This window comes from Phalacrocorax carbo, chromosome 17, assembly GCF_963921805.1.
Source record: "Phalacrocorax carbo chromosome 17, bPhaCar2.1, whole genome shotgun sequence".
Classification (NCBI taxonomy): Eukaryota; Metazoa; Chordata; class Aves; order Suliformes; family Phalacrocoracidae; genus Phalacrocorax; species Phalacrocorax carbo.
In genome coordinates, this window is record NC_087529.1 from 2,022,229 (window position 1) to 2,048,707 (window position 26,479).

The 26,479-nt window shown below is 51.6% G+C and overlaps 2 protein-coding genes across 2 annotated transcripts in view; both read right to left on the reverse strand.

Moving 5' to 3' along the window:
• Nucleotides 1-914: 914 nt before the first annotated feature.
• Nucleotides 915-3,859, reverse strand: DHRS13 (dehydrogenase/reductase 13). The gene is made up of 5 exons (XM_064468163.1): nucleotides 3,684-3,859; nucleotides 3,449-3,567; nucleotides 2,791-2,914; nucleotides 2,396-2,707; nucleotides 915-1,240 (listed from the first exon to the last, which is right to left on the reverse strand). The coding sequence occupies exons 1-5, from the start codon at nucleotides 3,808-3,810 to the stop codon at nucleotides 936-938; spliced, it is 987 nt and encodes a 328-aa protein (XP_064324233.1). The 5' UTR covers nucleotides 3,811-3,859; the 3' UTR covers nucleotides 915-935.
• A 372-nt stretch (nucleotides 3,860-4,231) lies between these two features.
• PHF12 (PHD finger protein 12) overlaps nucleotides 4,232-26,479 on the reverse strand; it is a 32,927-nt gene continuing 10,679 nt past the window's right edge. Inside the window, exons 3-15 of the mRNA XM_064468342.1 lie at nucleotides 21,770-21,842; nucleotides 19,799-20,186; nucleotides 19,123-19,243; nucleotides 17,848-17,980; nucleotides 16,983-17,147; nucleotides 16,167-16,328; nucleotides 14,253-15,069; nucleotides 12,050-12,172; nucleotides 10,549-10,692; nucleotides 8,459-8,557; nucleotides 7,802-7,884; nucleotides 6,012-6,150; nucleotides 4,232-5,419 (exon numbers count right to left, since the gene is read on the reverse strand). Of these exons, the coding sequence (XP_064324412.1) occupies nucleotides 5,085-5,419; nucleotides 6,012-6,150; nucleotides 7,802-7,884; nucleotides 8,459-8,557; nucleotides 10,549-10,692; nucleotides 12,050-12,172; nucleotides 14,253-15,069; nucleotides 16,167-16,328; nucleotides 16,983-17,147; nucleotides 17,848-17,980; nucleotides 19,123-19,243; nucleotides 19,799-20,186; nucleotides 21,770-21,842 (2,782 nt within the window). The 3' untranslated portion in view covers nucleotides 4,232-5,084. The remainder of the gene's footprint in view (nucleotides 5,420-6,011; nucleotides 6,151-7,801; nucleotides 7,885-8,458; nucleotides 8,558-10,548; nucleotides 10,693-12,049; nucleotides 12,173-14,252; nucleotides 15,070-16,166; nucleotides 16,329-16,982; nucleotides 17,148-17,847; nucleotides 17,981-19,122; nucleotides 19,244-19,798; nucleotides 20,187-21,769; nucleotides 21,843-26,479) is intronic.

The following is a 26,479-nucleotide window of genomic DNA, read 5'->3' on the forward strand; positions in this document are numbered from 1 at the left end:
GCGACCCGCGGGCGCCGCCATCTTGGGAAGGTCAGCGCGGCGCCGCGCCACAACCCGGGGGCGGGGCCGAGGCTCCCCGCGCTGCCGCCATGTTGGGTGCCGCGTGTCGCGGGGGGGGGGGGGGGGAGCGAGGGGCGCGCGCGCCTGCGCACTGCAGCGCGTGCACGGGCGTGCAAGGCGAGGCGGGTGTGCAAGGACGGGCACGTGCCCTGCAGCGCGGTGTGCGTGTGCAAGGCGGGGCGGGTGTGCCCTGCGGCGCGAGGGGGGGGCGCGCAAGGCGGAGAGTGTGCGTGCCGCAGCATGTGCGTACACGTGCAAGGCAAGGCGTGCAAGGTGTGTGCATGCACGTGTGAGGCAGAGGGTGTGCAAGCTGCAGCAGGTGCATGCACGTGCAAGGCGGAGTGTGCATACTGCAGTATGACATGCACATGCAAGGCAGGGTGTGCTGCACTGCAGCGCGTGCAAGGCAGAGGGTGTGCATGCTGCAGTCTGCGTGCACACGTGAGGCAGGGCGTGTGAGGCGGAGCGTACGCAAGCTGCAGCATGTGTGTGCACATGCAAGGCAATGCGTGCAAGGCGGGGAGCGCGTGCTGCAGTGTGCACACACACACGCAACGCAGGGCGAGCTGCGCTGCAGCGCACGCTTGTCTTTGCAAGGCAGGCCAGCAGCTTTGCTGCAAGCGTAAGGCAGGCCGCGCCGCGTCGCTTGCGCACGCATTGGTGCAGCGCACAGCACCGTACACCACGCGCGCACGCCCGTTGCACGGGGGACGCCGCCCGGCGCTGCAAAACCAAGCGCGACCCACAAACGCGGCCGCTGCCTCCCACCCCTCGGGCTGCCGCGGCCGCGCGATCCCCCCGCGGGACGCCTCCGTCTCGCCCCAGCCCGGCGCAGCAGCCGATGCGCCGCATCCTCCCTTTCACCACCATCACTTTTATTGTCCGGGATCGGTGGGGGCTGGCGAGGGGCTCCCCCCGGCCGCCCCCAGCCCCACCAGCCGCTCGCTGGCCTCCCAGAGCGCCCGGGCCAGCCGGTCGTCGCGACCCGGCGGCCACGGCTCCTGCAAGTGACAGTCGGCAAAGTAGCGGCCGCTGAAGCGCTCGAGGCCCTGCTGCGTGGCGCAGTGCAGGGAGGTCTGGGCGCCCTCGGCGGCGTCGCGGAAGAAGAGCCAGACCAGCGGGAGGAAGAGAGGCTTCAACCACAGCGGCGCGTGGCGGAAGAGCTCCGTGTTGACGAACCCTGGGGCAAGGCGAAGCGGCCGAGTCGCACCCCGGCTCCCCGCGGGAGCTGGGTGCTCTGCTGCAAGAGATGGAAGCGGCCGCGCCAAGGCGGCCTTCGCTGCACCCCGGCCCGGTGGGGGAATGTTGCACTGGGCAAAGGGATGCTTCCTGCAAAGGGACACACTGAGCACAGGGACACCATGCGAGGGGATGCTTCGTGCAAAGGGACACACTGTGCAAAGGGACACACTGTGCAAAGGGACACACCGAGCACACGGACACCATGCGAGGGGATGCTTCGTGCAAAGGGATGCTTCGTGCAAAGGGACACACTGTGCAAAGGGACACACTGTGCAAAGGGACACACCGAGCACACGGACACCATGCGAGGGGATGCTTCGTGCAAAGGGATGCTTCGTGCAAAGGGACACACCGAGCACAGGGACACCATGCGAGGGGATGCTTCGTGCAAAGGGATGCTTCATGCAAAGGGATGCACCAAGAACAGGGATGCTGTGCAAGGGGATGCTTCGTGCAAAGGGACACACTGAGTACAGGGACACTGTTAAAAGTGATGCTTTGTGCAAGGGGATGCCGTGCAAAGGAATGCTTTGTGCAAAGGGACACACTGTGCAAAGGGACACACCGAGCACAGGGACACCATGCGAGGGGATGCTTCATGCAAAGGGATGCTTCGTGCAAAGGGATGCACCAAGAACAGGGATGCTGTGCAAGGGGATGCTTTGTGCAAAGGGACACTGTGCAAAGTGACACACCAAGCGCAGGGACACCAAGCACAGGGACACCGTGCAAAGGGACGCACCGAGTACAGGGACGCTGTGAAAAGTGATGCTTTGTGCAAAGGGACGCTTTGTGCAAAGGGACACACCATGCAAAGGGACACACTGTGCCAAGGGAAGTTTCATGCAAAGGGTGCCCTGCGCATCGTGCAAAGGGGCGCTGTGCAAAGGTTGCACCATGCAAACAGATGCTCCACGTGAAGGAATTCTCTGTGCAAAGGCTGCAGCGTGCAAAAAGCGCACCACGCCAAGGCAGCCCTGCGCAACGCACGCCCCGTGCAGAGGACGCCCCGCACAAAGGTGCAAAGAACACCCCACGCGAATGCTGACGGTGAGCCCCCCCCGCCCCGCCGCCCGCAGGGCCGGGTCCCTACCTGGGTGCACAGCGTAGCACGTCACCTGGGTGCCCTGCAGGCGCGTGGCCAGCTCGCGGGCGTGCAGCACGTTGGCCAACTTGCTGTCGCAGTAGTCCTGGAAGGTCGACAGCGGCCCGGGGGGCGGGCGGCCCAGGGTGTCGGGGTGCAGGCGGCCGGCGCAGTGGGCGCGGGAGGCGACGATGACCACGCGGCTGGGCGCGCAGCTCTGCAGCCGCTCCAGCAGCAGCTGCGTGAGCAGGAAATGGCCCAGGTGGTTCACCTGGAAGGAGAGGCTGAAACCGTCCTCCGTGGTGCCCCCGGCGCTCACCCCTGCAAAGGAGACGCCGCAGGGCACGGTGGGTGCTCTGGAGGGGGGGGGTTGCGGGGAGCGGGGTGGGGGTCCCGGGGCTCACCCGCGTTGTTGATGAGGAGGTGCAGGTGGGGCTCCTGGCGCAGGAAGGTGCTGGCGAAGGCTCGCACCGAGCGCAGGCTGGCCAGGTCCAGCTGCATGAACCGCACCTCGGCGTTCCCCGTCTCCTGCGGGGCGCAGCGCGGGCTCGGGTGGGGGCACCCCGCCCCGGGGTGGGGGCACCCTGACCTGGCGTGAGGCTGGGTCCGGCCCGGGGCGGGGGCTGCGGGGTGCCTGGGGGCTGCACTCTCCTGGGGGGGGGGGGGGTCGTCGAGGGGTGCGCATGGCCGGAGGTGCTCTGGGGTGTCCTGGGTGGGGGGTGTCTCCTGAGGGGCCCCTGGGGTGCCTGGGGGTGCGCCGGGGGGGTTTCCCAGAGGTGCTTGTGGGGGTGTCCTGGGGGTGCCCGTGTGATGTCCATGGGTGTCCCCTGGGGGCGGTGGCTCAGGGGAGCCCCCAGGGTGCGGGAAGGGGGGGCACGTGTGCCACGGGGAGGGTCCTGGGGGTGCCCATGCAATGTCCAAGGGTGTCCCGGGGGGGGGGGCGTCCCGGGTAGTGGTCCTGAGGGGGGGCTGTCCCGGAGGGGGGTGGTCCCGCGGTGGGGGGGGGGGGGCGGGCTGGTCCCGGGGGGGTGTCCCGGGGGGTGCCGGTGCCGCGGCTCTCACCGTGCGGATGCGGCGGGCGGCGGCCTCCCCCCGCAGAGCGTTGCGGGACGCCAGGACGACGCGGGCCCCGCAGCGGGCCAGCTCCAGCGCCGTGGCCGCCCCGATGCCGCCGCTGCCCCCTGCGGAGCGGAGCGGGGCCGGGCCGCGGTGAGCGGGGGGGGGCCGGGCCCCACCGGACCCCCCCCAGAGCCGCCCCCCCGAGCCCCCCCCGGGCCGCCCCGGGCCCGGCGCTCACCCGTGACGATGGCGGTGCGGCCGCGGAGCGCGGGGCGGGCGGGGGGCGGCGGGGGGCGGCGCAGCCCGTAGCGGAGCAGCGTGTAGAGGGCCAGCAGCACCCCGAGCCCCAGCAGCGCCCACCCCATGCCGACCCCCGGCGGCGGCGCCCGGCCCGCCCCGCCCCGCCGCGTCCCGCCCCGCCCCCGCCCCTTCCGCCACCGGAGCGGCTCCGTGCGGCGCCGGGGACAGGGCGAGGGGCGCACGGTGCCACCCCCGGCCCCCCCGCGGGGGCTGCCCCAGCCCTGGAGCCTCCCAGGTCAGGCTTAAGCGGGAGCTTAAGGGGTCAGAACTAGCTGAGGTTGAAAGCGACCCTTCCGACCCAAACCGTGGCGCGGTTCCACGCAGGACCCCCCCCCCCCCCCATCCCGCACCCCGCCCCAGTCGCGCAGCATCCCCCATCCCACAGCCCCCCATCCCCATCCCGCAGCTCCAGCTCCTCTTCTGCCCTCCGAGACTCGGGGGAAGCTCCGGCTGGTGGTGACAAAGAGTTCAGACAGACAGTCGGAAAACAGAATGTGAAGTATTTTTTTTTTATATACAGAATACAGGAAAGTTTCTGTAAAGTCTAAAACGTTACAATTACTCTGTACAGTGGAACTAGCTGTCCTGCTGCGGGGAGGTGGCTTATAAACAAAAGAGACAGACAGGTTACGACAAACGATCTGCTACAATAGACAATCTGAGGAACGTCATACCACATGTAGCACTGTACACAGCTTTAAAACATTGAAAAATGCCATCACTGATGTATTTACACAGAATCCAACACTTTTCCTTATTTGAAATTAATAATAAAAAAAAAAAAAGGATGGACACCAGGAAAAGAACTCGTTTCTCACTGCCCATAATACACAGTAGCTACTTGTAGTGCAACCATAGCGGGGAAGGATGGGAAAAATAACTGTGGGAAGAAGAGCGCTTCTTTACATTAAATAAAACAATGATATTGTATAGATTTGCTGTATGAAAACTGTATTTCTCTTTTAATATAAAACTATTGTCACTGGCACAAAATAGAACAAGTTTCTGATTATTTTACAACTGCATGGGAACTATCTGTCAGAGAGAGTCCTCGAGTCAGACGGCGGTCGTCGCCCCTTGCTCCGACGCGTCCTGCTCTCGCTGCAGTTTTCCTTTTAAAATGAAATGTATAGTACAAATATATGTGCAAATGCCCCTAAAACTTGAGCAAAAAAGAAAAAATTAAAAAAAGTTAAATGTTCTTCATTTCATGCAAACGGCGTGTGAACAGTCTCTGGGCCGACATAGAAAATCCCACCTCGGTCTGTACATTTTTGCATTGCAAGAGTCTGAGGGCGTTTTTTTCCTTACTCCAAAGTTCCCTTTTTCCTAAAAATTCCTAGGGAACCGAGTTGGACCGCAGCACGGGCACCTGGTGGGGTTTCAGAGAAAGCTTCTCCTCCAAGTCCATGTCTTGTACTAAGGCAGCGTCCCCCTTGGGCTGTTTGGTCGCAAATTCGGTAATGCTGAAAACGAACTGCAGGCAGCCCAGCTTGATGTAACTGCCGTGGTGGAGCAGGGCCGTGCCCTCCCAGCCAGCCCCGCTGCCCCCTATCAAGCTGGAGCTGCTGGCCTTGCAGTTACAGGGTTTCCGATGCTGCCCTTGTGCCTGTGAATTCATGACGGCGGCTTCTTCATGCGGCTCCTCTTCTTGTTTTCTGTTTTTATGTCGTTCTGGAAGAGAAAAGCAACAAACCGAACGTGTGAGATTCGGGCGGGCCGGCGGCAGCTTGTTTTCATCAAGGGGGAGCAAGACCCTCCCAGGATGAGGCACTTTGCTCTCCAGGGAGCGGCTGATACAAGGGAAAGGGGAATCTCCCCACAGCACCAGAGGTGTAGAGGCATTTACACATTTATTTCAGCAGCCAAAGAAAGAGGAAGCCGATCAGGCGGAGAGCAGGGGGAGCCGTGTGGGGCAGGGATGCCTGTAGCGCAGCCGGGGTCGCTTGTTCACAGCCCAGGATGGGAGGACACGCGCGGAGAAGCCCCTCAGCACAGCTCTGGGCTGTCAGGCCGGGGCTCGGGTAGCTGCGGCTCCGGGGGCAGCAGCGGGGCTCGCAGCAGAGCTGAGGCGCTCCCCAAGCCCCCAGAGGAAGGTCTTGTGCAACCCAGGCCGAGGCCCGTGGAGAGACTCCCCCCTTTTTGCAAGGGGCGCACCGACCGGTGCAGGACAAGGGGCACCGGGGCGGCATCGATCTGCACCCGCCCGTCCCCCTCCAAAGCCCCCCGCGCCGTTACGCGGGGCTGGCGCCGTCTCGGCACTCACTTATCACGCTCTGCACTTTGGCAACAATACTGCTGGGAGGAGTGGGCGTCATCTTCTCCGAGAAGTCGCACGAATACAGAACGTTGTCCACGGTCGTCCCATGCTCACTGTAGTTCAACAGCTCATAATGTTTTGTATTCTGAAAAAAAAGAAAAGGGAACCGAGATGTCAGGTTAGAAGGGCTTCTGCCCGTGTGCCCCTTCGGAGCACTGAGACACAACCCCTCTCTCCCGACCGCTGATGGTCGGGTAAGAGCGGTTAAATATCCCCCAGCTCCAGAGACCCCCGACCCAAACCTCGCGCAGGCCTCACGCTCACAGGCCTTCCAGCGAGAGCTGCTTCCCGGCTGGGCCGGAGAGCCAAAGCAGCTTCGAAGAGAAGTGGGTCTTACCGACTGCACTTGGACCAACAGAGCTTTTGGAAACAGGGATTCGAGCTGGCTCTCGCATTTTAAACAGGCACGCTAGATGCAAGCTTAGCCCCAGAGCCGCGCCCAGCAGGAAGGTGCGTGCTTTGGAAAGCAGATAGGAGGTGGCCAGAGGGATGCAGTGCGCTGCAGCAGCCACGAGACAGAGATGGGATTTACAGGCCTTTTGCAGACGCCGAAATGCCAGGAGATGTTACCGCGACACACAGCGTTATGCAAGCGGTGTCACGCTCAGCTGAGCTTTGCAGAGGATGTTGACAGAGCGGAGGAGATTTCAGGTTAGCTCACAGGAATCAGCTGAGGGCTGAAGACCTCGTCCCCCAAGGACTACAGAGCTTTAACCAAATTACAGAAATTCCCCATGCACCGGGGAGTAAATTTTCAAGCAACCTGCCCGACGGCAGAGGCCGAGGCCAACCCCGAGCTGCCGATGGCCAGCAGCAGGAAGAGCCGACAGCCGAGGAGGGGGAATTCTCCCTCGAGAGCGACCACAGTGTAGGTTCCCTGCTGGACTACGGAAGAAGTTCAGTGCTTAGAGCCTGATTTAGGATTGACCACTGTGAGGAGAAGGAGCTTCAACACAGATTTCGGGTCTGGATCCCATTACCGAGTGTGTTCTGTAGCTTGTAGCGCACTGGAGGAATGGCTAAAGCCGGCTGTGGGTTAATCCTGGATCCTGCTCAGTAGCTGGTTGACAAATGGTGACATAAAAGACTATCTTGCTTCAAAGACTGTTTCCACACTAAGAGACATCTCCAGCGGCGCTTTTATTGGCAGACCTGCCAGGCTATTTACTTCAAGACCAAACTAATCTCTGGACAGTAGTAAAGGAGCAACTGTAGATCTCTGTTTATGCTGAGAGCTTAGCTGAAATTTTAGTTAAATAAAAATAAATGTATAGAGTGCTGCAGGTGGCACGAACTCTTTGCACCACCATCACACCTGAAAGCAAGAGACTCGGAGCAGCTCCCCGTTTCATTCCAGCCGAGGATCAACACTGACACTTAAAGTTTAGCTTTTATTAACAACGCAGCTGGATCAAAAAGTATCGAACCGTTTCTAGGACTTTTTCTTTCCCTGGACACCAGCAGTGACAGTGCTTCCTTCTGGTCAGCCATTGTCCCCAAGCCGTTAGCTCAGAGAAATCACGCTGGCAGAGCTCTGTGCTTCACAAGAGGGTTTGACAGAAAACGCTGACGCAGCCTTCACTGGAGTGAAACCATTCACAGCCCTGGCTCTCTCACTTTGTAGTCCACAAAGGAGCCCCGCACAAAGGCAACCTGCTGCCTGTGCCCCCAGCTCCTACTGCCGTACATGCCAAGTAATAAAGATTTAAGGAAAACCCCACCACTCCGGCACTCACCTCATCGTAGAATATGCAGGCATGTTTGCCAGACACATAGTTACAGTGACCGTAGCTTGTAAGGCACACATCCATATCGGCTCCTGTCGATGGGGAGGACAAAACAGGTTCAGTTCATTTCAGAAAAAAAAAAAAACAACAAACCTGTCAGGCAGCAGAGAACAACAGACAGAATTAAACTTCAATTAGCAAAACAACAGGGGAGCAACTGCCTTTGTCCGCCCTCCCAGGACTGCATGAATAATGCTGCGATAAGCCAACCAACAAAGTTTCAGTGGGGGAAGGGAAGGCGAGCAGCAACATGAAGGTTGAAGAGGATTTCGCAGTTACTGAGTCTAGCCAGAGCGCCAGAAAAATCTAAGCGGAAAGAAATGAAACCTGCAAGCAAACCATAACTCCCCTCTCCATCAGGCAGGCATTAAACCTCCAGGACAGCCATTCTGCTACCAGCCAGGTCAAAAGGCGCAAGCCCGCAAAGATTCAAGCGGACGGGGAATTTCCACGTTTCTTGGTAGTGAAGAATCCCAGCAAGAGCAGCTGCAATGGGTCTGGCCACAACGGGTCTGTTTCCTTCGACGCCCAGTTGGCAAACACGTCGGGAGGGTCAGGGAGAACCACCCTGATTCTGAAAGGTCAGGGCAGGAAAAAGCTACTCACCTGTCCCAATGTAGAGGGTTCGATAGCACATATTGACTGCACCCCCTAAGCCCATCAGAGGATAGAACACTGCCCGGGCTTGCACTTCCTTTCTTTGCGCTGCAAGATAAAAAGAAATTACTTGAACAATGTTATCGGCTACGAAGGCTGCTCGACCCCAGCATCCCCAGCGCTAGACTCTCCAGAAAGGACAGATCCTGAGGAGGATTCAGTCAGCTTTGGCCTCAACTCCAATTCCCAACCCTCTAGGAATGTTTGTGCATTCAATATCTTCTTGCCAGTCATCAGAGAAAATTGCTCTCTCCAGTAACCCACGCAAGCCATGCAACTGGGGGAACGTTTATACCGAGTGTGCACAATGGAGCCACACTGAGGAAAACGCAAGCCTCCTACCACTAGCTTCTTTCTTAATCTCTTCCACTTTGGGTAATCAAAGAGCTCAGTCTTACTGTCAAAGTGCCACTTAAAAAAAATTGGCGCTGGTGAATGTCACCGACTTAACAGCTGCGATTTCACTTCTTATCGAAGCCGCAGGAAAAACGCAGGGGCTGAAGAGGCCTCGGCCAGGGCCCAGCCCCGCTCCCCGGACAGGGCTTGGTCCCTGCGGCACACTCGGCAGGGGCTGGCCCGGGGCTGAGCCTCCAGAGCAGCTCCCTGGCAGACGAGTTCCGATCACGCATTAATTGGAACCACATTAACCAGACAGAAGATTCATCTTCTGTGGAATAGATATCCAACTCTGGCAGACCACGCAGGCCCAGCCAGGATTTCAGCAGCTGTCTTCTAGAGATAAGCGCCGTATATACTCAGAGTTTAGGCCTCTCCTGATAGTACATCTGCACGACAGTTTTACACCAAGAGTGTGAAATCAAGGAACAGAACACGAGGATTATGAGAGATGGTTTGCAGAGCCACCTACGTCAAGAACACTGGCCACACTGGGTGGCATCGCTGGACGTGCAGCGCTCGACGCAGCTGAGATGTGTGGGCTCCCACCTCTGCCCAGCGCAAGTCCTTTCAGCTGCCTGGCTCTATGGGGCTCACTACAGCCTTTGGATCTAATATTTCATCAGCAATGCTAAACAGTCAGCCGGATGCATCGTTCCTGCCCAAAAAGGGTGACGGGTTACGACAGTGTCAATCCGCCTTTTGAAAAGCGGACGGCTGAAGAATTTCCAGAACTCCTGTTAGGAGCAGCACAGGAACGCAGCTCGTATCACAGCCCGGTGCTGCGTCCTACAGCAGCATTCAAAAGATTGACAAAGCATTTAGAGAATGCTGTGATGCTACGGCAGCGAGCACAGTTAGTGACTGCTAGCAGACCTCCAGAGATCTTATCTTGGATATTTACTCCCAGGCCTAGCAGAGGGGGAGCAGACAACCGCTCCCACAACATGGCTATCCCGTGAGTGCTTGAAAGCAGATTTAAATTGACTGGCCGCAGGCAGAGGAACGTGAAACCACGTTCACCCCGCAGCTTTGGGTGTAACACGCCGATACCAGTGACTGTACACAAAGCCAGCGCTGAATTCGGGAATCTGGCGACTTCCAACAGAAGTGCAAGTTGTTTTCTGTTATTTGCGTTAGTTGCATTTAGCGTTTCAGCTTGAAAACGACATTATTCTGGACGGGCAATGACAGCGTCACACACACATTCTGTCCCCTGGGTTCCTCCTGTTCGCGTGCTTGTCTCACAAGCAACTTCTCCAGAAGGAGAGAGCAGGAATTCACACATTTCTCTTGCCCATCTTAAAGGCGAGGACAAAACAAAAAAAACAGCTGAACTGTCCCATCTCTTGCTAATTCTAAGATTAATAAAACACAACTTTCACTGAAGATTTCCAGCAAAAAATGAGAAGTTACCAAAGGTATTTCCATTGCCATAATTTGTAAATCATTAAATAGGAGTGACTTGAAGGAGTTTCTGGTCAGTGGATATCCAGAGTGGGGGATGAGAGGAAAGAAACATGAAAGGCAGCAGCACCGGACAGACAGCAGAAGAGGGAGAACTCCTTCCATGAACAGGCAAGGGAGCGCGGGCCACAAAGCTCTGGCTCAGCATAACCTGGCTATTCTAGAGCTGCTCTTACCTTCAGTGTGGTTTCCCACGGGAGACTGCTGATGGGAACTGACACTGCTCGCTAGAGACTGAGCTTTGGAAGGAAAGAGCTGATGTATTCTCTGCAAGGCCAGAAACTTGATCAGCTGCTCATCCAACATATTTATCTCAATCTCTGTTAATAAACAAAAAGCAATTAGTCAGTTATTCACGGAAAGGGTGCAATCTCAGCTGCAGTGGATTCAACGGTCCCGCTTTCAAACTCGCCATTTGCTTCAACGGCGAGGACTCGACAGATTTTGTAATACCAAGAATCTCACATAGAGGTGATCTATGACTTCATACTGTCTCCTGCAAAAAGCGTGCGAGGAGAGCGCCAGCAATGGCCAGAGAGCTACAATTCAGGCAGCAAGCAGAAGTTCAGGGGAACAAGGACTGATCATTTGAAAACGTGGTGGTTTGGCTCAGGATCAACGGGTCTGCGGAGGTGGACATTGCGTCCCTTTGGGCGGCAGGTTGGGTCCTTCCTGTGAAGCTTCATTATCTAGGTGGAAAGTCTAACCCTGCATTACAGAGGAAAGCTGTAACCACTTTTGAAGCTGCTACAGGCTCACTCGAGTCACGCGCTTTCATAGCAGCACCAATTAAACCAAACAGGGCAATTCAGACAATATTATTAACAAGCTTTAAAGCAGATCTGTTGCTGATAGCTTTGAAGTATTTATAATTGTAAAGCCCTGCAGAGGTCTGCTTTCTGGCAGCAAACAGGCCGGCTAACCTCTTCTTCCAAGAGCTTTCTCCACATCGACAACAGTTAAAACAGCAAGCAGGAGCCGAGCTCGAGCGGCCTTTCCCGACAGCAGAGAGGCAGTCTGGGCAGGCTGAGCAGTCAGGGTTCACCCAAGAAAAGAGGGTCACACTGGCAACGCCAGAAAGGCTGTTCTTCAGACGTAGGAGTCTCTGGCAACAGCCTCGCTGTGCTACTGCTGACTGCTGTTCAGAAATCTCCTCCTCCCAAACTCACTCCACTAAGGTTTGGCATTTCTTGCCAAGTGCGACAAAAGGAAAACAAAAAATGGGCCAGTCTAGGAGACTGCCAGAAGCAGAAATAAATCAGAAAGTTAACCGACCCATCAGAGCATCACCGCTCAGGTGACCGCTTGACTACAAGATCTATTGCTCTTGGACTTCACGCCCGTCGGGAACAGCTCTGGATTGCAGCTAGCACCACAGCATGGCAGGGCTGCAGGTTTCTGCCTGTGAATTGCACCTGGAACGCAGCCCCGTGCCATAGCTTTGTGCTTGTTCCCCAGAAAAGCTTCAGGCAGGAACAATTTGTTGGCCTCGCTGCCTTGGCAACGCTACAAGTAGGGAAGCATGTGACATATTTAAGGTAATGTATTCCCAGCCCCACCCTCACCTGACTGCAACCCTTCTTTACCCTCTGGAACTCTTCCTCAAGCAGGGACCAAACGCTCTAAGGAAGCAAACACACAGGGCTAGTAGAGACTGATCATGAACTAAATACTCACCGCCGTCCATAAATGCTTTCAGGGAACTGGTGAGGTCCAACATAGCTGCAGAGTTTGAAGTGAGCGATGAGGGTAGAGTTAAAGCGCTTCCTATGGATACGGTGCTGGGGCTGACCTTACCATCTAGAGGGAAAGATGGTGCAGAGGAGATATGTCACTGTGACGTTCGTGAGACATGCACCCAGCCCTCGGGCTGCACTGCGCTTCCGAGCTGCTCAGAATGACTAATTTTGCTCATAGTCACACTTTGAAAAGGGCCTGAACGAGCAGCCATTCGCATTCTTCTGCTCACAGAAGGACTAGTGTGTGCCTTCAACACGAAGCCAACTGCTGGCTTCTGCCTCTCACCTCCACTTGTCGGAGGAATTCCAGACCTACACATTTTAAGCTCCTACTCCCTGCCTGAAGGAGCAATGACTGACTGTAAACCACATCCTACCGAGACTGGACAGATGAGCACCAAGTCCCCAGGAGCTCAAAGAGCTCACTAAACCTAGAGACATTTGCCAAGGAGCTTGTCTAGGTCTGAACACGCATTAAAAAAATACAATTGCCCTATTTTTGTTTCTGCACAATTATCAAGTCTGGGGGGACTTCACTGTCCTGTAATGATGTGACAGTCAGAGGCAGATTTTATTATTTACAAAATAAAATCCTACTGCTTTGGCAGTGACCATGCAGCTGAAAGAGGAAACGGCAAATGCCAGGAAACAAAATCCCTTTAATGCCTTGTTGATACCAGATCTTCTTGAGCTGGTTTGCTTAGAACTACTCTAAGCCTGAAATTTATGGCAAAAAAAAAGGTCATTAATGATTTGTAATTTTGTACTCAGCAACAAGATTTGCATGCTGCAATTTAAGATTCACTATAAATATACGCATGCATTGTGTTAGATGGAAAATCTAAATATTTACACCTTTCCCAAGAGACACAGCACCAAAATGATGTTTTAACCTGCGTTTTGTAGAATGCAAGCTTTGCACCAAAAGCAATTATTTAACTTCTTAAGTAACTGCAAAATTATGTCGGGTTTGCAGTGCCCTTCAAACCACAAGCAAGAAGCTTTCTATAGTATGGTCTCATTTCCTCTACCAAAACGTCTCCCGGTCTTGCATTTCTAAGCAGGGCACGGTCAAACCAGCAGCCTCAGAGTAACCACATTTGTTCAGCAATAAGCACGGAGGCCAAGTACTCTGGGGACAGCTTCCAAACACGAGGTAAAGCTCAGAAGTTAGTCATTAAGGAAGTTTAAAGAGAAAAATAAAAAGATGTTGCCTCTGTCGCTTGCAATCACCAGCTCTGAGCCGCGCCATGCAAGCCTGCCACTGAGCAGCTAGGAACTGCAAGAGAAGCGACGGGCAGCTCTGCCGCACGCTTTTCAGCGGCTGCTTCAACCCAACCTGCAGAAAGGGTTGACTAGTCTGAGCGTTGAGCTGGTGCAGGGAGGAGAATGCTTTAAGCAAAAGCTTCTAGCAAAATTTGGGTTATGGGCAGTTACTCTGACTTACTCTGACTTCAACATCTATCAACAGCTATTAACATCTTTGACTTGATTTTTTCTACTGAAGAACGGGTATATACACTTGAACAGCAAGGTTTATGGGTACAAGTCGGGACAGAGATCGTCTATTCAAGTCCATAACTCCCCTGTACTAACAGATGAGCAGATCTTAAACAGATTACATCTTCCCAAGTCCGCACTTCCCTAACATCAAGGCTGTGCAACTGAAGGCTTCAAACACATCCGTACTAGGGGACACAACATCGCCAGAACAGTTGCCGTACACATGGATTGCTGGATCAGAGGCCAGAGAGCTGCTCTTGTGAGAAGGACCTTGCAATCAAACGAGTGCTTTGAAACAAATCAGTGGTTTTAAATCAGCATTGGGAGTGGCCAGTTGTCATAACAGCAGCCAACTGATTTAAAACTCCTGTTGCCTTCCAGAATTTAACTGATCCGCTATCCTGCTTCTCAGGACAGAGTTCTCCTCTCAGTTATACACAGCCAGCAAACATATCCTGTGGTTCCCATGAAGGGACCCGAGACAGAGGAGACCTGAGGAACTTCTCCCGGCTCTCCACAGAAAGCCCAGATCCCAGTCAGATGAGGGAACACTGCTGGAGCCTTGGGGTTCAGAATAACATTGAGCCTGAACACTTTCTCAGCCCGGGGTGGGCCAAGATCAGCTTTCTGGCACGTACCTGGAGGTGGTGCTGGTGAACAGAATCTGTTTGTGGCCCCAACAGCAGAGATGCCGTCTCCAGCAGCCTGCGGAGGGGTGAGAGCCCTCGTGGCAGTCAGAGGGGAGCCCATAGATCGCAGGTCTGCCGTCAGCGGCGGTCCTATCTGTGTCTGCACGTTCTTTCTTTGCAAAGTGCTGGTGGTCTCCAGGCTGGCACAGGAGCTCGATATGGACGTAGGCATACTTGTGACCGGCACAGAACCCCTTTGTGCACAAGAAACGGGTCCTGCTACGTTCTCCGTTTTGACAATGGTTCCAACGGTGTGATTCAGAAGTCCGCAAGTCGCCGGGGGCGTGAGGGGCCGAGGCCACGTTTGCCGGTGAGACAAAACAGGTATTGTGTTACCAGATCCGATTAGTCTCTGGGAGTCAGTCAACTGTGCTGAAGATTCGGACGAAACGCCATAGAAATGAGGACCGTTTACTTTAATGTCAGAAGCCGTCGGCCCATTCGAAGTCCCGCAAGAAGACACCTTCTTGGATTTATCTATACAAGAGCTGCAGTTGACATCTTCCTGTGACAAAGTCTGCTGGGACTGCGAGGAGCTCAAGGAATTCTGGGTGGTAATCCCTGAGGTGCAGGATGACATGGAATAGAGGGAAGGTGTGGGTGCCTTGTCAGCTGCCTGGTAAGGGTTGGCGAGTGAGCCGTCTGCCACAATAACAGGCTTAATATCAGCCTTCTCTGTTTGTTCAGAGTCCCAAAGCGAAGTCATCTGCTTAGCAGATAAATGTTTCAATATGCTGCACTGGAGCGCAACAACACTACAGAGCCACTGGGAGGAAACAAAAAGTGCAGGTTAGCTCCATGGGCAGACAGTGCTCCAAAACTCAACAGTTACTCCATCGTTCACCCAGCTCGAAGAAATTCAGCTGCCTCACTGTGCTGCTGCCCGCTCTGACGCAGCCTGGAACTACAGCATCTGCTCTGATGCTCATCTAGAATCGGGAGAAAATTTTGTCCAGAGGTACGAAAGTGCAACCAAAATTAGGTACTGTTTGTCTCCGTGCCGGGGACGGTACGCAGAGGAGCTGAGATGAGAGGAGGGAGAAGGCAGCAGACGCACTTCCTCACCCCCAAACTCTTCCCTCTCTTCACCTGCTAAGTGTGGCAAGTCTCCAGCTAGTTGCAAACTCATCTTTCACTGATACGGGCTTCTATCCAAACACAATCCTCCAACTTACTCTGTAGCACGCTGGGAAGAAACGCTGCTCTACCTTTGTGCTATAGGGAGTTCACCTGCCAAAGCTGGGGCGGAGAGCACCTTTCCTTTTACGCAAGGCAGAGGAAGGCAAAAAGATTTATTTGACATTTTAAGCTCCCTGGCAAATGTGCACCTGCCACAGCGAAGAACCCCACCTGAGCTAACAGAAGGACTCAGCCATACCACTGATTGCAAAGCAACATGCCTTCACGTTGTGGAATCTGGCAAGAAGTTTCATACAATATTTAAACACTCATTTGACCTTGATTTAAAAGTCCAATTCCATCAGCAATAAAAAGCAGCCCAGAAATGTGACATTAACATACAAATAAACGTGTCAGAGAGCAGCCTTACATAATCAAAGTGGAAAGTATTTCCCCTCAGCCATAAAAATGGCATCTAGACAGAAAGCCTTGACTCCACTATGGAGGCCAGAAGGCTACTTCACCACTTCCCCAAAGCTTCAAATGAGGAGTTTTACATTTCATCTGGAAAGCCAAAATGAAGTTTTAATGGACAAGGGTGTCAGAGGCAAGACAAGCTATCACCTTCAGACATGATTCTGAGGCTGGTTTCCCAGACAACTGCTCTGATCATGACTGAAATGGAAGGGATTTTTGTACCAAAGCAACTACAGACACAGAGTCCAAGCGTTTGACTTCATTTACCTCCTGTTGTTCTGTCTGGCTGGCTAAGTGCTCAGTGTTCAAAAGGTGCTTCTGCAAGGGTTCCTCAGGGATCCCGTTACAGATCAGCTCGCCATCTCTAATTGATGCAGGCGCAAGTAACGGGGGTGGAAGCCGGTATTGGGACTTTATAGCATCAGGAACCTACATAGAGAAAGAAGATCACACATGAGAACGATTACTCAAGAATGACTAGTTAAACAAAGCGCCTAAGCAGCACTTACAAACGCTTTGTGTTCGCTGCTCCCTGACCCAAAGGAACCCTGCAGACAATGCGCTAGAAATTTCAAGGACTGAGTACTTTAAATTGATGCAGCCACGCTGAAATTAATAGGTTTTATTCCCTCAGGTCAGGCATGACTTCAGCACAACGTGGTGGCTACAGTGTAAGAGAAGTCACACAAAAAAGGCCAAGTAAGAAGGGAAACCTGGATGGCATTTTTCAGGCATTCTGGCAGCAAATACTCTTTGGGGTTTAACACAGAACGCGCAGCAGCCCCAATTCTGACTGTAGGGCCACCTTCAGGAGGTTGTGTCTTGTACTTTCTATCCTTGTGCTAGATTCAAAGACTCACTTCTAATAGCTGAGCCTTCTGGTTGGCAGAAAAAGAGCTTCTCAAATACTACCCGTAGCGAAAACTAACTGCTGACTTCCAGACCGCTCACCAACACTCGAATTCAGACCCCACCCTCCTCCTCCTGCCCCAGGAGGCTATCCCTACAGGGCATGCTGGTTTCCCTTCCAGACTAGAATAAATATGCAGAGAGTTTCACCGACACCGACTTGTTTACACATACCTTCAAACCTTTTCTCTTTACTGATTGAAGAACTCTACGATTCGGAGGATGTTTCTTATGGATTCGGTTTAAGAAATCCACTTTGACAACATGCTGAGATATGGTGTCCTGGAACCGGTCAAATACTCGGCACCGATTACTCAGGGTCAAGTTCTTCTGGTTCAGCTGGGTGATCAGATAATGCCACAGGAGTTAGGGATCTGCAGGTCACTCTAGTGTACCCTAAGACTTTCATAACGCCTCGTAGCACTGGCAGTACAGCATCAGCTCAACTTTAGCCTATTTGTTTCCTGCAGCACTAACCATTTCTGTTAAAGGGCACATTGCTGGAGATGAATACAAAAGCATTTAGAGGCCTGCTAAGCAGCATCAATGCTCTCAGAAGCAGTTTGTCTGGGCACAATCCCTTTGTTTCAGCCCCCTGTTTCCTGAGTATTTTAAGTCTCAAGTACACTGCTTTTCCACAAATGAAAACTCCCTCTTGGAATGAAAGTTTTTTGGGTTAAGCATGCAAAGAATTACTTCCCCTATTTGTAGCACTGTGCTGCTTTGTATCACGGTTCTGGAAGCTCATCTAGATCTTAAGGAGTCCAGTCTGAAAACTAGACAAGCTGTCAGTGAGCCACAGTCTGAGCTGTCAGCTTCAGTTACAGGAAGGAGTTCCCCCATCTTTATATTTTATTGCAGATAGCAGCATCATATTCCTTTGGAGAGCGCGTTGCTTGCAGCAGGAGCTTTACAAGCGTTACAGGGAGCAATATGAGCTCAGAAGCTGTTTTACATTTGTTGTGCTTTGTCCTTTAATGGACCTGCCAGGTTCCACTCCAGCAGCCGGTTACCATACTGCAATCATAGTCCTGCTTACCACCACGTGTTCTATGTGATTTGGGCACATCCATCTACCCAGAGGCATGGCAGTAAGCGGTGGCTCCAGACAATCCATGTGGAACAGGAGTGGGCAATAATCACACTGAATTAGAGGTGCCACTCTGCAACTCCTGTGAAGAGAGAGCCGTATCTTACTTCCCATACAGAATATAGGGTATAAACCAAACACACAGGCAAGCTCGGCTAACCACTTCAGCTTACCTTTCCCCACCAATTCCCTTACACTACGTTACTTGCATCTAAAATTAGGCTTCAGATTTGTAACTCGATCTATATGGACCTTCTGCAGGACCAACCCAAGGCAAAGGTCTTGCCCACACACACGAGGGTTTCTCGGCGCGGAAGAGGTCCTTTTGCAGGAAGAGATGCCAAAGCTGTAAGCACGTGTCAGGTTCACATCAGCAACTTTTCAAGTTGACCTTGTGCATTAGTTCTGAGTGGCTTCAGTTAGAGCAGAATTCAGAGGTGAAAAGGAAATCTCAGATTTAGGCCATTACAATTTTGCTCAGATCAATCTTGTGTGAAGTTGGGACATGTACTTCAACAACATGTTCTCAGAACAAGTCTCAAACTCCAGAAAGCTACTACATCCGATTCCCCCGGCCTTAAAGAAGTCTTCACTCTATGACAAAAGTCATGGGCTGTCACCCACAAAAGCTCCACTCTCCTGAGTCTCCAGCCCACTTCCAGAACCTCTCCCTGCCTGGGTTCATGAAATACAGTTTTTCGTTTTCACCGACATTTGGAATTGGGATTTATCTGTGAATTTTTTATGCGGTTATAAAAAACAGCAGTATTTTGTACGGGTTTTCAGATTTACTATTTCAGCACAATATTCCTATTTGCCTTGGGCTTATATCTCTCTCAGTAGATTTCCTAAAGGTCACCTCTGCCTTGCAATACTTCCTTCATGAACCGTAAACAAGTACCTCCGTTTTTCTAAACCACCATCGCTTTAGAATTTTTCTTAGTAGAAAAATACTGAAGACAAGATGGCTTGCTCACTCTCTTCAGGCTACGTTTTAAAGCTCTTTACAGCCACACATGGCTGCAGAAGCCACACCTACACTTGCCACGGTTAAACATCTGTTATTTAGCAAAGATGATTATTCTCCCATTTGTTTAGAGAACTGTAAGCAAGTAATGACGGAGAAGGGGAAAGGGAACATGTCATCTACTTTTTTTCAGCGCAGACTTTGCTCCTGTGAAGGGTGCAGCTACACCCAACAGCTTCCCTGGAAGAGTCAAGTACCTGTTGCATGTGAAGCAGACTTTCACTGGCAAGGGAACCAAACCATTGTGGTCTAACTCGTGTTGTGCTTTCTTGACATTCTTTCCTGTGGTTTCTTCCTTTCTCCTCCTCTTACTAGTACCTGAAAGTAGATTTTAAAAGGCTTTGGGTTACCCACATAGCAGAGATTTGCTTTCTGGTAGATACACAAAATCATCTCAGGCAGAGGCAAACAGAAAAGGCAGAAAGAGCTGCTTAAGGAACCCTTATCAACCACTAAATCTAGCCTTACATTGACAGAGACCATCTTTACAGGCAGGCATATTTTATACTTAATCATGTCAGTGACATCCTATACATGAAGTCATTGCTTTGTTACTAGATTATCATATCATAAATCAGAAGCAAGTATTGGAATTTTTCTTCAGATTGATGACCTAGGCTAAGGTGAGAACAGTGAGCCTCAATCACAAGTGCTGAAGGAGGTGCAGCGTGTAGTGGCAGTGTCCCCACAGCTCACGCCTGAAAGGCTGTTGGACAGCTGGAGGAGGACCAGGGGTACTTCTGCACCCTCTGCTTTCACCAGTGAGCATCACTGGAGCCCCGGCTAGCAAGGAGTCAAGAGGGAAAAGAGGCGAGATGGCAGCAGGATGCCACTGCGGACACCTTCGCCAACACTAGACAAGCCATCGCTCACCTGGAAGTGCTGTGGTGCAGGTCAGTTCATTCGGCAACTGGAACTGCGTTGGGTTCCTTTCCATGGCAGCAGCAATAAGAAGCTCAAAGGGTCGCTTCAGCTGGGGCTGCCCACAGTCCATTTCTGCAATGGCAGAGTCATCATCCACGTCAATTATGTCCTCATCGACATCATTCTGCTCTGAGTTGGGGGTCTCGGTGCTGGCATTGGATGTGGGAGTGCCAGGCCGGCTTGCTCTCCTTTCCAAGATCCTGGCATGCGCATTAGCCCTGATGCTGCTGCTAGACCTGTCCAACAGGTCTGCGTCACTGGTGGGGGAGGTGGTCCTTTTCCCAGATTTGTCCACCAATCCATTTACCTGCCCCAGCTCTTTCTTCTGTTCTCGCTTCTGCACGACATGAATAGGCAGGCTTATCATGGAGGCCACAAACAAAGCACATCAACCTTGACAAATATGCAATCGAAGACAAACAGCATCTAAAAAGGCTTGAGCCACCTACTACAACTTCCCATGAAGTCATTAAAGCCTTGACCTAGCAAAAAGAGTTTGATTGCAGCTAACATAGGGATGGCAAAACAGCTGAAGCAAACTAAGCACGGGGAAGGAAGTTAGCCTGTCTCTCTCCCTTCAGGATATTTGAGTCCGGATCAGGACAGGGTTTCACAGCATCTAGACCTACTCGACAAATCGCACAACTCCGTTTGCTTTGCTAGCCAACACCGAAAGACTCCACAGCAGACAGTTCCCTGTCGATGCAGTCTATTAACCCTGGCAGTGCATCCAAACCCATTACGGAACGAGAAGGTCAGCTTGAGAATACAAGCAAAATAAACAAACAACACTACTATCTCTTGACGACAGGAATCTTGAACAAGGTGGGCAGGGAGAACCGCAGAGGGAAAACAATGCATTGCAATCACCGCGAGATCCATTTTGCAACAGGACGGGATGCTGCACGGCCTAGCACGGGCAACTGCGCGCTGCTCCAGTGCCCGACAGCATCGCCAATATGAATGAACCAATCTACTCGATCACTAAAATGGTCTATAAAAGGAGCAAAGTGTTATCAGGCAATTTTTAATATAGAAAAGTTGTGGAATTTTTTTTTTTTGTTCCCCCCTCCTCCCTTTATTTATTTTATTATTATTTTTTAATTTGCAACCTCCATTCTACTGTTGGCAGATGGCTGAACAGTACCCTGGAAACACAACAAGGCAATTGCTTCAGGAACAAAAGGCTGAGTACACAGTTTTCTTCCAATCTGTTTTGGGTGTCACTTCAAGGGAACAGTTGCTAGTTTGGTGCAGTTTCTAAACCCTCTGCTATGCAGTCTTACGTAGTCACGGCAATAAGATGTTTACATTGTGCAAGACTGCTTCCTGGAGAAAGAGCATCAAGGGGGGGGCGGAAAAAAAAAAAGGCAAGCCACAATCTTGCCCAATCATCTCCTCCCCATCCGCTTCAACAGCCCAGGAAATCATAACTCACTGTGATTTCACCCTCTGCTGATGTGCCACTGCTGTGAAGTCACACTTCTAAAAAACACACCCTAACCAGAATCCCAGCCCTGATGCCAAAGCTGCGTTAACGTGACTCCTGTTTTGCCTGTAGACAGCTCACCTCCTCGAGCATGGGAGCCATTCTCATTCCCTCTGTGCTCTCCCTCCTTTCCATATGGGGGGGGTGGGGGGTGGGGTGGAAAACAGTTTGAAAAGCACAGCTTGACCAGAAGCTATCAGGCACTTCTGGTGGTTCCTAGTAGAGAGGTTAAAAATACCAGGAGGGTCTCATCAAGACCCCTTAGCTTTAAGCTCATTCCTAACAACACCCTTCACAACTGCGAGCACAAAGCGCAACTCTGGTGGTATATACATGCACATTAATGGGAGAGGAGGGTATAAAACACAGCGTTCACGTTTCAGACAGACAGTTGGAAGGGCAGGGATCACGTCTGTTACAAGAGGCTTTACCTTGCGGCGTACAGTGCAGCGGTGACACATCCACTCCCCCGGAGGCAGCATTTCCTCGCTGAGCGGAGGGTTGCTACAAGAGAAACACAAAGCAACACTTTACTGTTATTTCTGGAACGCCTCTTCTCACATACCCGCGGCTTGAGCCAGGGCAGCTCTGCAGGTTCTGCTCCCGGGCACTTCCTCCTTTTCATTACGGTGATGCTCCCTGGTTTCACTCCCCCACACATCCACTTAGCAAGACACCTGAGCGGCTCGTCTTCCACGACGCCCATCTCATCTCCACAATACAGCATGCTCCACGGTTTCAGAAGAGTCTCAGAATTGAATAACAAAGATAAACGGAAGATTCACTCGTGTGTGACGCACATACCTTCCCCCTAACACCAACATCTCCTGAAATACCTTGATTACTCCACGTAAGACTACACAGATTCCCATGCAGCAAGCACAGACTCATATGTAGGCATTTCCATCCCTTGAACGTGCGGTGCGAGCCCGAGTGAACATGCTGCCATGAATCCTACCCACCGCTTCTCATGTGCTCCATCCCTGGGCACACTTACTTAATGGTGGAAACCACTTTCTATCTTAAGACAACCCAAATAATCTTAAAAATGTCACCATATACAGCTTGCCTTGGCTATGAAGCACAAGATACATCCTACTCATATGGATCTGCACTTACTATAAAAGCTGTATCACAGCGAAATGACATTCTCATTTTGATGCTAGAAATAAACCAAAGCAAATTAGATGAAGGAGTAAGGAGGACTATTCTGAGAAACACTTTTCCTCAGTTAAAGGCAGAGCAGCCTATGTCAGATGATACACTTCCCTTACAGATCCTACTACTAGCTCAAAAACTTTCCAACACCTCTTTGTCATTAAGATTTGTTATTTCAGCAAACTGCTGACTGTTGCAGGAAAAGTGTGCACGCCGTCAGAAAAACAGCCAGTTACCATGCAGCGTGGCTTTAAGATATACTTTAAAAAGTTCTGCCTGCTGATGCTAGAGACAGCTGCATAGCAAGTCTACTCTCGTGCTGAGCAGTCGACAGATAGATGCACTGTCGCAGGACCTGGAAGCTCCACTTCCCACTGGCTGGGAAATGGGCTACAAGGGATCCAGCTGGGACTGACTGGGTTACAAGGGGAACAAGCAGCAGTGTGGCCATGCTAGCAAGGAGATTACAGGACTGGCCCATGAAGCCACAGGAGCATGGGCAGCCAGACTGGGTCACTTCAGGAGTCTCTATACTGTTTATTGCACCTACAGACAAATATCAAACCAAATCCAAGTCAAGCTTTAAGACGTCTCCAGCATTAACAAGCCAGAGAGGATAAGGTGCGCATTTGTTGGCCAGTAAGAGCTGTGCTTTGCAGCAAAGGGAGAGGCTGTCTTCCTCGAGAATCCTGCTCCTAGCACAGGGAAATGGCACAGGATCCCAGCCCAGGCTCCCAAGCTTGAGCTGTAAAAACAAACACGCTTCCTTTGTTTAAACAGAGTCCCGGCGAGCCTTGCCCCGAGCGTGCCAACGTGCCGACAAGAAAGCCTCCGCAGGTACCGCAGCCATCCAGGGTCACACTCGGTCTTGCAACACCGTGCCTGGAAGACTGAAGGAAGAACACAGCAAGAACCAAACTGGTAATAACCTCAGCATTTCTGGTGTCAGGCTCCAGGGAATTCAGTAGAGCCAACACATCTGGCAGCCATTTTGAGGAGGAGCGCAGGGTTTCAGAGGCCTCCGTGTTCCAGGCGCTCCAGAAACGCAGCGCTCTGCATACACGCACAAACATACCTGCAGCTTATGTTTCTCATTTCCTGGAGGACTTGGATGAACAAGAGATCAGGCTCTAGGCGAGAGCACCAAAGCCTCAATTACTGGCTGCTTTACATGAAGTCTCAAATGTTTGGCTGAAGCAGTAACTCCCCCCTGCCCCAAACTAATCTTTTGCTAATAGAAGCGGGGAGCAGGGTGGAAGGAGAGGAACAAATGACCCCTGTGTACTTGCTGCAGCGTAAATCCATCCTGAGTCTTGAGGTGGATCCTGCAATAGCTCAGGTTTTGCTCCTCCTAGAAACTGAGCTTTTAGATCTGCAGCTACAGTGAGTACAGATTCATCTGACCCATTCCCCCCTCCCCTCCCAGCACCCCAGGGGAAAAAAACCTACAGACTTTGATTTGTTTATAGTGAATTTTAGCCCTCTGAAGCTACCGACGAGCGTGCCTGAACTGCTGGAAACACGTCTGCCCCATTCCAATGCACGCGTGGCGTGCCAGGGATCCACGCGCTGCCAGATGCCTCCGGTTATTTGTTTTAACTGTTACCTCAATCTTACGCATTTTACAATGAAACAATTAATACCACGGTGAGTCTTGAGAGATGCCTGGAAAAGTTAGAACAGGTTTCTTCTTAAGTGTGTATGTTATTGTCCCATTTGTTATGTTTGAATTATCTGCTCAACAACCATGACATCCGACATATACAGTACTCTTAAATGACAGCTTAGAGAAGCATTTTAATGAATGCCACTGCCCAAAGGCCTGTGGAAGGAGGGGGAAAGATTAGCTTCAGACCAGCAGCAAGGTTTTAGCTCTCAGACTAGCCTCCTGAGTTTTTTTGCTTGCTGTCAGGGCCTAAACGCTATAGCAAGTGTATTAAAAGACTGATTCTGCTTCTCCTGGTTAATGAACTGTTCATGAAGGCAGCTCGCTGCACTAACAAAGACTGATGAATGCTGTTCCTGCACTACCGGCCTCTCCGCAAGCAGAGAGCATTTCCTGGGTCTTAGCATAAAGCCAGGGAAGCGCTAAAGAACGCCGTTTTAATTGACTAGTTATGACCACATTCTTCAACCTTTTACTGTAAGCGTAAGACAAACTGATTTTTAAATCTGAACAAGATACTTGATCTTCATAACCAAGGTACGAATTAGCACTTTGGCAGGAACACCACGGCCACTTTCTCCCTATCTTTCAGAGGTTCATTAGCATGCAGATCTCCAGCCGTTAGCGTTTGCTGCCAACAAGACCTGGAATTGTACAGTACCAACTTTATCTTCAGTTACAACACATCTCCTTTCAGCTACGCACCGCTCAGCTGTACTGTTCTCTACAATTTCGCCGAAACTTAGTTCAGAAAGTTTCCCCTTTCTATCATCACGGGCAAGAGTGCTGGCCAGCACTATTTTACCTGGAAGTTTTGGTGGGACCTGAATCAAACCCGCTCAGAAATCTGCTCAGCAGAACATGTTTCTGAATTTAAGACAAAGGCAGCTCCAAAAACACAAGTCTCACTTTCAAGGTTAGTATCTATACAAACACCTGGAAGGCCAACTCCTACGAAGCCTCCGAAAATCAAAGCAGGTGGTTATCACTACCTATTCAAAAGCCACCGCACTGATACAAAGTCACTTGCTGTAATACTGGTCTCATGGCTTTTTCTAAAGAAGTAGCATCTCCTGGAATTCATACCAGATTTGTGTTGTCAAGACTTGCTCTTCTAAACTTTTAGACTAGCTCCCATGGTCAGAACATTATGCAATACGCCTCCCTTCAATAAAATTTAAATGGCTATGAAAAAAATCAAAAATCTTCAAGCCATAGATTGAGGTTTTATCAAGAAAACAATAGCATGAAGCCACTTAGCTTTTCAATTTCACACTCTTGGAGCTCTCATGCATCAGATGCCTGTTGTCAGCCTAAATCCCGTAATTACTCCTCACTTTGCTGACCTCAATAAATAAGTAAACAAACGCTTAAAGGAATGGCACCTTCTTCAATGTAAACTGGGCCACAGCTCTCAAAGGAACCAGTTAGAAGCAAACCTGAAGTTATTTACACACGGCATTCCCGGTGGCCATCTTGTACCACCGGCACGTTGACACGAGTGCGAGCAGGCTCTGGACCCAGCAGGCTGCAGCCAGCCGGCACGAAAGCAAACCGGCGCCTTCTTGAATAACTTGTCTTTGATGTCAGTTGCTTTCAACAATCAGACTTAGGTATTTTTTTTTACTGTGCAGGGGAAAACGGCACAAACAAATGTGGGCAAGAACATTTTTCCTTCTCAGAAATCTTCTTATTAATTTACAAAGACTCAATGACAGGCTTGTAACGAAGGATGCTGGCTATGTTTGCCAGTTAAAGGAAGAAGGCTTTCAGCTCTTCCATTGGACTCCTGTTTATCTCAATGATGGATAGAGCTACAGCTGTTCTACCAGCTTCATAAAGAACAAGGCTCCCTGGCTTCCTACAGCAGGGCCTCAATGGCAGCCGTAACTAAAACAAACCAGGAAACCAACCTCTCTGTCAGCGCATTACAAGCGCCCCATTCAGAAACAGAGAAAGTTGCATCATTTACAAATTCAGTTCTTTGAAACAGTTTTACTGCGCCCAAGTTACACACTTCTGGTCGCAGCTACTCCAAAACCCTCTGGGAGGAGGATACCTGGAACCCAGCGCTGTGGGCCCACACGAAACAAGCTAACAGCTACAGCCTGTTTGAAGTTCCTCCCCGTTGCAACTCTATTACCTTCCTACCACAACTCTTATCTCACAGAAGAGTTTACTCTTTTTCTGAAGACTGAAGTCAGACTCCATTACCTGGAAGATGGTTATCAGCAATACTGCCAGCTCCCTACTCTATTCCAGCAGCATCAGGATTATTCCTCAGCACAAACTACTCAGTGAAGGTCTACAAGTTCTT